We start from the raw sequence: 12,970 nt of genomic DNA on the forward strand, positions 1-12,970 counted from the left end.
GAAGGAAGGGCTGTTTGATATTGAAAAAGCCAGTGGCGTACTCTTTTACGGCATATCAAATTGTCTAGAAACATTCAGTATGAAAATAAGCATGACGAAGATGCCATGGTTCGGTTGTAATAAGTTTATTGATAAAAGCATTCGTTGTTCAGAGCCCTTAGTGGAACGCATAATAATTCTGTGATGTTGAATGCGCTATTCGCACGCATTCAACATCAGCAAAAAAAAAAAAAAAAAAGAAGGGGGGGGGGAGGGGGGGGGAGGGATATGAATGGAAATCAGCGGCACTGACCAACTGCTCTTAAAAACGAGAATTTTGGCACTAGACGCAATGTTTTAGTTTTTTGTGGACATGGCAGGAGCATTTGGGAAACATTTAACGCAGGTCCGGAATGGCAGTAGAGTTGAGATCTTCCTTGATGACTGCTGATGTCCATTTCGCCTCTTGGAACATTCCAAATATGGGGTCGCCTAGCACACACGTCACAACAATGGTAACAAACATGCAGATCGTTTTTACCAGGGCTCCCGGGAGAACCTGCAATATGAACAAAATGATTTTTGTGACACTGAAGCTTTGCGTTCATCGAGCGGGCGGGCTTGAAGCCTCGCTTGCTCTTCGCCAGGTAGTGCGTGCGTGACCTGAACGCTCCGTGTGTGCTACCTTGGACGTATGCTGCCGGGCGCCCCACCCCGGCAGCTGGTGCATTGTGTCGCGCGCGCGATCTGTCTGCGACAGGACGCTACGTGCGCGCCACTATGTATATACATCAATGATATTACATATATATATATATATATATATATATATATATATATATATATATATGTATATATTTTATAAACAATTGCAGGGGCCGCTCGCGCGCAGGCATTTGTGGACAGTGCTCGGACACTTGCGCGCGAGCGATGCGAACTCGTTGACCGTCTTTACTTTGTAAATAATGTAAAAAGCTCCCCTGTCCTTTCTTCCTATCGCTCCCCTCTCTACTTCCCCTTGCTATCCTCTCCCTATCCCCTTTTCCTTCCCGCCGGCCGCAGCTCAAGTGCTTCAGTTTGTTAGATAGCAGTTGCCGCGGCCGGCAATACTCTTTTCCTTCTTTTTGATTATTTAAAAAAAAATAATAAATCAACCACTACCACCACCACCACCACACTGAAGCTTCAGCGTCGTCTGCATCGCTTACAAGCGGAGCTTCCTGTCGTTTATTTTTGCCAAAACTTACTGTGGATGGACTTTTCATTCATGTCAAAACATCAGCAAGCGGACTGTGCCCAATAATGAAGTTCACGAGAACTAAGCGCAATGAAGATGATTTGAGGAGCACGCAGCAAGCTCAGCATTGAGCAGCTCGTTCATCAGCAGCACCAACAGTTAACCATAATTACATCATCACCAGATGGTTGAAATTTCGCGTAACAACGAAGAGTTAGTTTATTGGCCAAAAAGTGACCTGAGAAATATTCGCGAGTCCATCGTCTGAAAGCACTGCTGAGCAAGAGACGATGGAGGAATGTACTGTACCCATGGGGACTAAGTACGTTACAGACCAATATGCTTACAGATGTGCGCATCTTCAATAGGCTTCTCTATATGAGTCTTATTGTGCACACTCTTCGTCGTAAGCCTACAGGGTAAATAAGCGGTGATGAAAAGGCAAAACCAGCCGGGGCAGGAAAAAAAAAAGAAAAAAAAAAAACCCGCAAAACTAAGAATCGGTAATGTTGGCATCTTCGGAAATCGTGTAGAGTCCATAAGTTACTACGTGATAACTAAGGTACGCGAAAGACTCCGTATTGGAATACTCCTAGCCTTACTTGACAGACTAACTCACATTAAATACTCCATACGTGGGTGTGCGAATATATTTTTGAGTAAGTAGTCGCTGGTTTGTTTTCCGACGCGTTTCAATAAAAAGGTGAAAGAATACCACGCTTTTTCTGAAAAGTATGCGCACACTGAAGGGCGATGGATGCTCCAATGCACATGGTGCTTCTCTGGTGCCCAAAAACTGAATAATCGAACACGAGTGTATATTGTTACACACTATACTAGGCACAGTAGGAAAAGCAAGGGTTAAAATAATAAAGTATGCTCGGCAACGTATTGCGAAATATTAAGGAGCAGGAGAAACTTGTCTGCAATGCAACCATCATGTGATATGAAGCGACCATACCATTTCCATCAAGGTCAGCCGGCCGTGCTCGTAGACCATAGCGTTGGCTGGCGTGCCTACTGGCAGTAGGAAAGCATAATTGCTGGCGAGGGTGGTAGGGATCATGAACAGCAGTGGGCTTACACCCAAGTCTTCGGCCTGAAGAGCAAAAAGAAAGAGCGCCGCGTGCGATAATTATATATTCCGTTCGCGGACTATTCTTCTGTCACCGTTCACGTCAGTATAATTTGTGCCCATAAAGATATAACTCAGCTAGATAACCGTAGTTTGCGATTTGTAAAGGAACACGATGGTGATTGGTTTCGTAAGCAGGTATAAAATGTGATGCTAAGTGTCGCGAAAATTCGAAATCGCAGTATCGAAACGTTAAGAATCCTTTGTTGAATGCTGGAATAGTGAGGTTGTTACATTTTTTTTTATATGCAGAAGACCTGCTAAAAAAAAAAAAAACATTTGGCATACGAGTATTTCGATGGTCATGCTGCCAAGTTAGTTATCACAAATAACATTTATAGCTTTTGCCATCGCACATAAAGAACTAAACAATTGCGTCCTGAGAAGCGCTAAGTACGTTTAAAACGAATGGTAATGGTGGGATAAGACAAATGGTTTAACAGAACGCACCAACAGAACTCTAACCAATACACTTGCAATGTACGTCACTTCGGAATTAAAAAACTGGGACTGTGTTCTCCCGTTCATCATATATGTATTCAACACTACCAGGCATGAGTCCGTTCTTCCTCCTGTACGCCCGCTCCCCACGACACACCCTCGATACTAACCTCCAATTTTCCACTGACGACGACCCGTGCTTAGCGGAAACTCTGCCTGGCTGAAGAAGCGTGCGGATAGCTCGATTGCGGACTTTGACATCACAAGACAGATCAAAAACTCGCTAAGACGACCACCATCGCCAGATCACTCATCTCCCCGGTGACCTAGTCTGGCTTTGGAAACCCATGAGGAAGCGTGGCTTGCACTAGAAAATATTGGCCCGCTACACCGGCCCATATGTGATTTTAGAGCGACTCGGCGAACTGAACTACCAGATTGGACGCCTTACGGCCAGTGGACGACGTTCGGCGAACACTGAGGCTACGCATGTCGCCCGCCCGAAGAAGTGTAATAGTCGTGACAACACCTGACTCGCCCGGAGGGCTTTGTTTGCGAAGGGGGGGGGGGGGGGGGACATGTTACAGACTAGATGGATGAAGAAGAGGAGCTTAGCGTAGGAGGAAGAAAAAGAAGTGTGTGGGCGTTCAGGTGCCGTCTGGCTCGGGTGCACTTGTTTTGTGCGAGTAATGTTGGTTTACGTAATGACATCAAGAATGTTACAATATAATACTGCTAGGTTTTGCAGCCTACCAGAAAATTAAATGCGTCTTTGCAATGCGTACATATATGCTCATAGTTGTCGAAGGGATTAAGGGCGAGCTCACCGCATGTTGCCCGAGGTTGACGCGTCTTGCCGTCAATGCAGCATAGCTCTAAACTGATCGTTTTAACAGGGACTTTCGAGGGGGGGGAGGAATAGAGGTTGGCTAACAGCGCCACAAGCTCTGTCGCAAAGTCATTGTCAACCCCTGAGCTATTTCCAATGGAAGACGAAGGCTGTTTGCAGGCATCTCCCATAAGCCCATTGCAGTGACAGCTGCGGGCAGTCAATCGGCGGTAATTCTCGCATTTAATGGAGCCACATTTCTTCCACTTGCGCACTGTCCTGTCCTTGAAATACTTAATATTACCTTTACAGTTCGCCACTCATCGGCATTTTGGATTAATAAGACAATTAGTCATACTGGAAATGTTCAAGATAAACTAACGAATCTAACCTCTTAAACAAAACTGCCAGAGTGCAACATGCCTCAAAATTACGCGAAATCGTAGTTTTTCTATTGTGGCCTAGAGACGTGCTTGTCCTTTTGTTAAAATTAATAAACAAACACGCCAAAAATAGAGCAAGCAAAAGTAAAGCTTCGTGGGGTTCTTTTCTGAACCCGCAGCACCTTTCTTGTAACTTTAGGAATGCGTTAGGGTCAGTGGTTTATATACAAGATTTTATTACAATATGCAGATTTCTTTTTAAGTATGTAACTGATTTTAATCATACTCCTGGGACGATATTGGGGGCTACGAAGGACACCAGGTAAGAGGCAGAAGGCTTCATTTAGTTCACTAATTTTTCAAATTCTGCTGGCTTCTTTCCTTCATGTATTATAACGAGCACCCTCATTTCCCCTTAATTGATCTGCTTGTAGCTTACGGGGGTCTCGGTTCTGGCAGTCTTGAAGCCATAGGTAGCGTAAGAGGGTTCTAGCACAGCTTTCGCCCTCGCTCTTGATCACGTTCTACGTGACGCTGGCGGTAACAAAGGACTTTCCACGTCCGCCGCCTTGGCTGAGGGTGGCGCTGGTTAACACTCTCAAGGTTCGTATACAGACAACATAAATACCCAAGAAAGTAGCATGGGGGACAGCGGCCGATGTAGCTCAGTTGGAAGAGCACCGGACGCGTTATTCGGAGGTCGTGGGTTCGGTTCCCACCATCGGCACGTTGTTTTTTCTTCTACTTTGAGTTTAATTATCTTTCCCCTAAACAGATTACATTACTAATTTCTGTGATTATCCAAGTAAACATTAAAGAAAAAGACAAAGTACCATCCCCAACGCTTTCCTTGGCCTCGCCGACTGTTGGCTTCTTTCCTTCCTTAATTAACTTTATAATTTTAATTTTACAGGTATGTTGTAACTGCAGAATTGGAGCTCGCCCTAAAAATATTTTCTCTAAAAAATGTAGCGGAAATTACAAGGCCCCCAAATGTGACCCTGATAGACAGCTTCATGCAGTAACAGAGAGCCAGCGGCGCATCCGGCGTAGGTTTCTCTGCCAATGCGCGATTTGAGGCCGGACTGAAAGCACAATGTCTGCGCGGATTGTGTACCGACGTCGCGGCTATCAATGAGGCCGCGGTCGAAACGAAATGAACAGCGAACCGCCATGCGCCCGTCCGACTCTCAGGGGGTACCAGCAGAGCGACGAAATCTCTGGGTGGAGAGACTTACGTCACGGGTGCAGTGTTAGAGTGTTATTCATCTTGTTGTGGCACTACAGGGACAAGGACAGATACGGAGAAAGACCCAGTTTTCCAGTTTTCCAGTTTTCTACTCTCGTTTAGATTGTTAGTGTGTGAAATGATCTATCAGGGTGACATTTGTGGGTCTTCTAACGCGCGGTACAGGTTTGTAAAGAAAATTTGTTTTCATGGCTATACTATTTGGAGGACGAGCTCCAATTCTGCACATACATTTCCCCTAAAATCAAAATTAGGTTAATTACGAACGTAGTTAATTAGCGAACTATTTGAAGTACCCTGCCTCTTACCTGGTGTTCGCTGTAGTCCCCGATAGGGATAAAATAAATCTTATCTTAACATTTTAAAGCTTGTAAAAAAAAAAAAACTGGATATTTTCACATCCCTAGGTTTCTCACCAAAGAAGCAAAGACAGGCAGGAGAATGACGCAGGCTGCAGCGTTGCTGATAAATTCCGAAAAAATAGTAGAGACGATGCTGAGGCATATCATCAGTGGTATAGGAGAAAGGTGACCCAGGCTGGTGAGCTCCTGGCCCATGAGTTGGGAGAGTCCGGATACCTGCGCGTGCACACCAAAGAAAAGAACCTTGCCAAAAGTACCTGTTCTCGCAGAGGGCTATCAAATAATTCAGTACTCGTGTTTCATAAGAATCCAGATATGTTCATCAATCCAGAGCGGGCCAGTCTGACGTATCCCCTTAATTTCCCCACAAAGTACTTAGCGCTCAGTCGTTTATTCGCCAACAGATTTCCCGCACACATATTGTTACGGAGGGCCTTGATGTGGCCAGTTAATGTATATAGTGTTAGAGCTTCAGCAGTAGCTGCTCTTAACATATTTCGAAAAACACACAAGTCAATATTTTCTCCCGTTTTGTAAGGTGACACGCCACTATAATCAAAACTGCCATAATTCAGATTTAAACCCTACTGCTAAACGTAATGCAGTCTGTATTTTTTTCGAGGTACAGGCCTTTTAAAAAGTGTCATCATCATTATAAAGGCCTATGGACACGCAAAGCACTGCAATGCTGAAAACTAATCCGTCCTGCTTCTAATTAAAATTTAAATAAAAAAAAAAAACAATTTTTCATGTTGGCTCGATGCTATAGGCTGCCTATCTTTAATGCTGAAGTGCTCTCGTTATGCCCAGTATTTTAATCAAGCAATAAAGAGGTAGACAGATGTGCACTAGTATGTGATAACATAAACAAAACTAAAAACAATTTAAAAATTGTGAATTGCTAACTTCACGAATGATAGGCGCCTCATAAGTGATAATTCAAAGAATATATCAACAAAGCGGAAATGTATATTGCGTCGCTGTGATTTGACAATCTGCTAAATACTGCAGAAAACAAAAAGGAAGCAAAAATTCAAAATTCTTGCGGTAACGGATTAGAATGCAAGGGACACTAAAAAGGTGCCCACCTAGTGTAAATAAGCAGATGACTGATTAATTTAAACCGCCTATCATCCTGTCGCAAATATTTTCGATCTAAGACACACCGTATTATTGATATCGGCTATTAAGAGTAGCCCCCACACTCTCTCTTTCAGTTCATATACAGGGCTGAACATAAAAACGTAGACAGGTGTCGCACTCCGACAACATATGCGCCGCAAAGCCAATCCGGTTCAGTAGTATACTTTCAAGGCGAATTAAGCATCCTTATGACTGACATGTACACATAGAACTAGTGAGCAGAGCGTGTCATCACGGCGTGTACTCACGAGCTGTCACTCCTTACTAAGCAAAACATCATGTCCACGCCAGACTCGAGCCATCATGCTTTAATGTCACAGCCGAGCTCGCTAACCACTACTCTACGACGACTTCCTGCAAAAGCGATAATAATTATTGTTTAGCGCAAGGACGCTGAATGGAGTTGAGTGCAGTAAAAAAATGAAAACATAAAAATAAAGAAATAGAAAAAAAGAGAATGAATTATGATGAGGCGCCTGGTGTCGCCGAGGCAGCAGCAACACTCCGAGTGCAGATTCTGCAGGGTTCTCAAATATTTTTTTTCTTTTTTGCCTTTGCTTCCCCGCCATGGCCAAGCAGTGGAGGAGTGAGGCGAAATGTAGCTGGATGCGCCGAGGTGTCCTGCCTTTTTTGCTGCAGTCTTTGACGACGTCACGCGGGCCTTGTGATGCTCGTAGGTTTAATTCGCGCAATAATGCAGCACCGGTGGCATTCGAGGGGGATACAATGGCAGTTTAAAAAGTTAATTGGAAATTATCGGCTTACCTCTTGAGCTGAGTATACAGCATGCAGACTCAGTGCTATTTCCCCTACTCAGTGCACGCATTCTATAAGCACTTTGTGATCGTTCTCAATGGCCCTTTAAATACTCCTGTCTGCTGCGCCTCTAAAATGACTCACATACTAGCAACGAGGCTGAATAGGCTAGAAGAGGTTAGGAGGTTTTTGTCAGTAAGACGATTCATATATACAAAGGGGACCCCGAAGAATGTGATTTTGTGTATATATTATTTATTGAAATTTTTTTAGGTTTCCTTCAATCAACTTCAAACTACTCTCCCTTAGACGCGAAGCACTTTTCAACCCAATTTTTGTCTCTGTTTGAAGCATATCAACTTTGATATCGTCTAGTACCATTTTTGAAGCTATGTTTACTGCTCCACATCTTAAAACGCTTCCCTTATAGATTTTTCTTCATTGTCGGAAAGAGAAAAAAGTCACACAAGGCTAGGTGCTGTGAATACGGTGGGTGTGGAACAACAGGCTATCTTTGAGATGCCAAATAATGGGTGAATCGTAAGGCCGTGTGTGCGGGGGTGTTGTGATGAAGGGACCAGTCACCTGATCACTAAAGTAAGTCCGGCGTTTCGATCCTCCGCACATCCTCCTGCAGATGTTTAAAGACTGCTAAATAAAAGTGCTGGTTAACAGTCTGACCAGAGGAAAAAAATTCCCGATGCACAATTCTACGAACGTTAAAAAAGACAATGCTCATAGTGTTTACTTTACTTGCCTTTTTGTTTTCGGTCTGGGAGAGTTGTGTGTCTCAATTGGCTTGACGCTTGCTATAGTTTCTGGGTCATACCCATAACACCGAACCTCATCAACTGTAATGACTATGGTGAAAAAAACTGGATCACTTTCCATCTCTTTTTTTTTTTTTAAGTCCTAGCTCAAATTCAATCAAATGTTCTTTTTTTTTTATCCTGTGTGAGAAGGCGAGGAACTAATTTAGCGGAAACACATCGCTTTTGCAACTGCTCAGTAAAAATCCGCTTACACGAACTCGAACTCATGCATGTCTCTTTTGATGTTTGGTAGATGGTGAAACGACAATCCTCGTTGATTTATTGGCGGATACGTCAACGTTGTCATCGTTCTGAGACGTTGAAGAACGCTCAGAACGAGCATGGTCTTAAACACTTACCTCACCTAGTTTAAAGCACACAAACCACTCAGAAACTTGTGTGCGGCTATAGTGCGCGGCTCATAGCACCCTCTTTAAAAGCCTGTTGCAACTTTTGGTGGGCTTCCGTTACCAATTTTTCAAGCAGAAAACACAATATCAAACACTTTTGTTCTTTTAAACTTGGCATAACGACTTGGACGCGGAACAAAATAACGGTAAGAGAAACGCAGCACTACGCTCAAATGTTAACCTACAAACGGACTTCGTTTGGACAACTGTTTTTTGGAGGTCTCTACTAATGCCGTTTAGCGGGAGAACTCTACTATGTCTGTGAATGGCTACGCGTTCTCAGTTTGTTTTTTTTTCTTTGGTCCCCCCCCCCCCCCCCCCTCTCGTATGCCGCAAAACTTTGATAAAACAGGCAATAAAACAAAGCAACCTTCTTTATAACTTGGATGTTGAAGCCAAATAGAATACTGTGCGAACGTTGTGTGCGAAGCCAGTTTTCAACAATTCTTCTCGTTACATGTTTGTTACATTGCTAAAATCACACAACTATTATGGAAGACGCTCAAGTGACAATAATACGAAGGCAATCGGTTGGAAAGCCTGTCATGCTTTTCAAACAAATGACCTATGATGTGCAGACACTAAGGTGAACACTCAAGCATAGCATTGAAATGAGTTCAACCATGAGACGTATCCTATACTGTCTGCTTAACCTACACAGTGGAACTTTGTAAAAGAAACAACAACAACAACAACAAAACATATTCAGGTTATTGTGCAGCATAACGGAAGAGCGAACACACCTAACTGTTATCGCGTGTACTTACATCTCTGTAACCTTAATACCGCAAGTACCGCGCTAGGGATTCTTCCCACGCAAACTGAAAACGTTTTAGGGCGAGTGCTCTACTCGGTGCAAAATTCGAGCACCGGCGAATTGCGTCCGTTTAGCCTTCAGCTCAGCCCTAATGTCAAACTTTCTAGTTAAGCAATAGCAGCACAAGTGTTATATCTTTGAATAGGCTATGTCGAGTATAATTGAATGTTAATAATTACGTGACGTAATTAATTTCACTTACTTTGATAATTATTGTTAAAATAGCGTCATGACATATATTGTTGGATAGCTCATATAACTTCACTACACTGATTGTAGTTCCTAATTAATTGCCGTAATTAGTTAACTGGGATTGGCGATTGAACTATACACTACAGCGCCAAGTTGTATGTTGATGAAGTGGTCTCGATTAGTGGAATTCATGATCAAACGGTAAATCATGAAAAACCACGCAAAACCGAGCTATCGGTCGTGAAGCTTGGTTCAACCATGGTTAAACTGCTGCCTATTTTTTGCCGCGTAAACAAGTGGCATAAGCTCGGCGAGTCGCATGTTAGAAAGGTGCCACGTAAGCTTATAAAAAGATTCGAGTACTCCTCACCCTCATCCCTTCGGCAACAGCAAAACTACTGCCGATGAGTAAGATGACGCTCCACTGTAACCTGGCCTGCACTATTTGCCAGGACATAAGTGAAGGGCTTTTATGGCCCTCCCATGGCTTCGATGGGATCATGAAGAGCAGGATCACAGGTATCATGACTGCCGTGGCGTCCTTTGGCCTATTGCAATTGGAAAGAAATACCCCAAATTAGCAAATATGCAGGTAAAATTCGTGAACCCCTTTCAATATATTTTAAAAATATATTTTGCACCACTTTACAGAATAAGGCTTCAAAGCGTGTTCTCTAGTTAAATACTCACTAAATCATTGAAGACGTTTGGTCTTCAGTATTGAAGGCTCTTAGATGCCTATCGAGCAGATAAAATGTTTCGTTCGAACATATTTATATTATTATGGACGGGCCGTTATTTGTCATTTGGCTTTCAAGCGAAGAAAACCAAAACGTTGAAACCAAAGCGACATAAACATAACGCACGTCATTTTGTTTAAAACCTTACATTTCAAGCATGATTACTTGTGTCTTAGAAACACTGCGTTTTTCGTTTAGTTCACATACGCACACGCACGCACACGCACACGCACGCACACGCACACGCACGCACGCACGCACGCACGCACGCACGCACACACACACACACACACACACACACACACACACACACACACACACACACACACACACACACACACACACACACACACACACACACACACACACACACACACACACACACACACACACACACACACACACACACACACACACACACACACACACACACACACACACACACACACACACACACACACACACACACACACACACACACACACACACACACACACACACACACACACACACACACACACACACACACACACACACACACACACACACACACACACACACACACACACACACACACACACACACACACACATACATACATATATATATATATATATATATATATATAAATATATATATTTATTTATTTATTTTTATTTATTTATTCATATACTCTGACCCCCACCCCCCCGGGGGTATTACATGTATAGCCTAGAACACAATATTTTGTGAAAAAAGAACTGAAAAACAATGTTAATGATGCAGTCGCACTCATTAACAACACATACAGAGGCAACATAACACAATTTCTTTATATATACGCAAAATGTACTCGCGGAGGCATGCATACAAAAGAAAGAATACAGCAGCAGCGAATGAGTCGGCAGAACAGGGCAGCATATTTGCTGCAAGTTTGATTATTTCTGTTAAGTTAGTAATACTGACAAATAAGGATGGTTCTGTTATGGTGATTCTGGGTGAAAATTCATTCCATTCTTTGTCGTCACCGTAGAGTTAAAGAGTGATTAAGTACGTGCATATTTCTATGTGCTACCATGGAACGAAAACGTTTGCGTCGTTACTCACACCGGGTCGAAGTAGGTGGCCCATCCTTTTGCGAACATTGGGTCCCGGAACAGCCAGAGAAAGACTAGGAGAATAAATAGCAGCAGAACAGCAACTTCGTGAAACCTGCGCGAGCGGAAATGAAATATTGCAGCGGTCGTTTAATAGTCAAAAGAACGGGGAGAAAGCGCTCAGAGTGTGAATAAAACAAACATTCGTGGCTGCTTCCGCGAACGCTACAAAATATTACCCTTGCTTTCTTTTCAACGTAACCTTGCAACAAAAAAAAAAAATGGTATACATCAGTCACGTGTTTAAAACACTCTGAACCATGCAATTTAAGACCACCCGACCAATATTTTTCGCTCTTGAAGGAATTTCGGCCATAAATGATAAGTAAAACAACAACAACAACAACAACAACAACAGATAAATAGAGCATCCAAGCGGATAAATAAAGGCATGGAGGGGGGGGGGGTGGGAAGACGTCGGTGCTAGGGGAATGACTTCAGCTATACGTGGCTCGTGTTAAACGATAGCGCAGTTGTTACATTTGCAATAGCAATAAAGTAACAACTGGCATTCCGACTGAAAGGGCTTACTACCCATCAATTTCTGTGCGGGACATTAGCTCTATCATTTCGCCTCTACAGAAGGTCAAAAGAGCTGATTAGGCCTACTTCTTAGCGCTAAGCATGAGACAGCAAGAAGAGGTTAGGAGAGGCAAGCGCTAACTCGGCTGTGTTTAACTTTGTGCCAAAGTACTAATGATATTATGTGATTGAGCGATTGAAAATACCTGAGTGGTCCGAGAGCAGCATAATTCCTGCGGATCGCTGCCATGACGTAGGAACTTCTTTCCTCCCCAAGGTCCGGGCTGCATAAAAAATGCAATAGTAATGTTTAAACAGAAATAGAACGAGGCTTGGCGGTTAAGTCAAAAAGGCATTTTCCTGACCTCATTGTATAAAGCTATATGAAGTAGATAGTGATATGCTGAGTTTCGGGAGATAAGGGAATATTCAGGAAAGCTACAGGAAGGAAACGTTTCTTGAAGTATCGTCTCTTTAAAAGGATCGAGTGGAAAGAAATCTCCATGAAGGAGGAAACTCTAAGAAAGATTGTTTTGGCGAATCGAATCAACCATGAAATTCTCATTTTTTTGTGAGCGTTGATGTTACTCATAAGACAAAAAATCAGTAATGCAAGCGTCAGTTCTGTTGCATATGCCACTTGAGCATCAATGAATAAGATCGCCGGACTGTTCCTTGTGGGGGTTATCTGGACGAAAAACTTGTATTCGATCTTTACCTGATAAAACAGAACAGTCGATGCAAGCATATGTGAAGTAGAAGATGCAATGGGAAAGTGGTGCCAAGAGTATGACAAATGTTTTATTTTGCGCCATAGCTGCTATAAT

The 12,970-nt window shown here is 43.0% G+C and overlaps 1 protein-coding gene across 1 annotated transcript in view; it reads right to left on the reverse strand.

Moving 5' to 3' along the window:
- Positions 1-269: 269 nt before the first annotated feature.
- Positions 270-12,970, reverse strand: part of LOC146175623 (Na(+)/dicarboxylate cotransporter 3-like) — a 35,067-nt gene continuing 22,366 nt past the window's right edge. Inside the window, exons 8-13 of the mRNA XM_084580815.1 lie at positions 12,350-12,427; positions 11,572-11,676; positions 10,116-10,293; positions 5,670-5,831; positions 2,178-2,315; positions 270-538 (exon numbers count right to left, since the gene is read on the reverse strand). Coding sequence (XP_084436941.1) covers positions 377-538; positions 2,178-2,315; positions 5,670-5,831; positions 10,116-10,293; positions 11,572-11,676; positions 12,350-12,427 — 823 coding nt within the window. The 3' untranslated portion in view covers positions 270-376. The remainder of the gene's footprint in view (positions 539-2,177; positions 2,316-5,669; positions 5,832-10,115; positions 10,294-11,571; positions 11,677-12,349; positions 12,428-12,970) is intronic.

The sequence above is a fragment of the Amblyomma maculatum genome, chromosome 10 (assembly GCF_055883805.1).
Source record: "Amblyomma maculatum isolate TAMU_Amacu chromosome 10, ASM5588380v1, whole genome shotgun sequence".
Taxonomy (NCBI): domain Eukaryota; kingdom Metazoa; phylum Arthropoda; class Arachnida; order Ixodida; family Ixodidae; genus Amblyomma; species Amblyomma maculatum.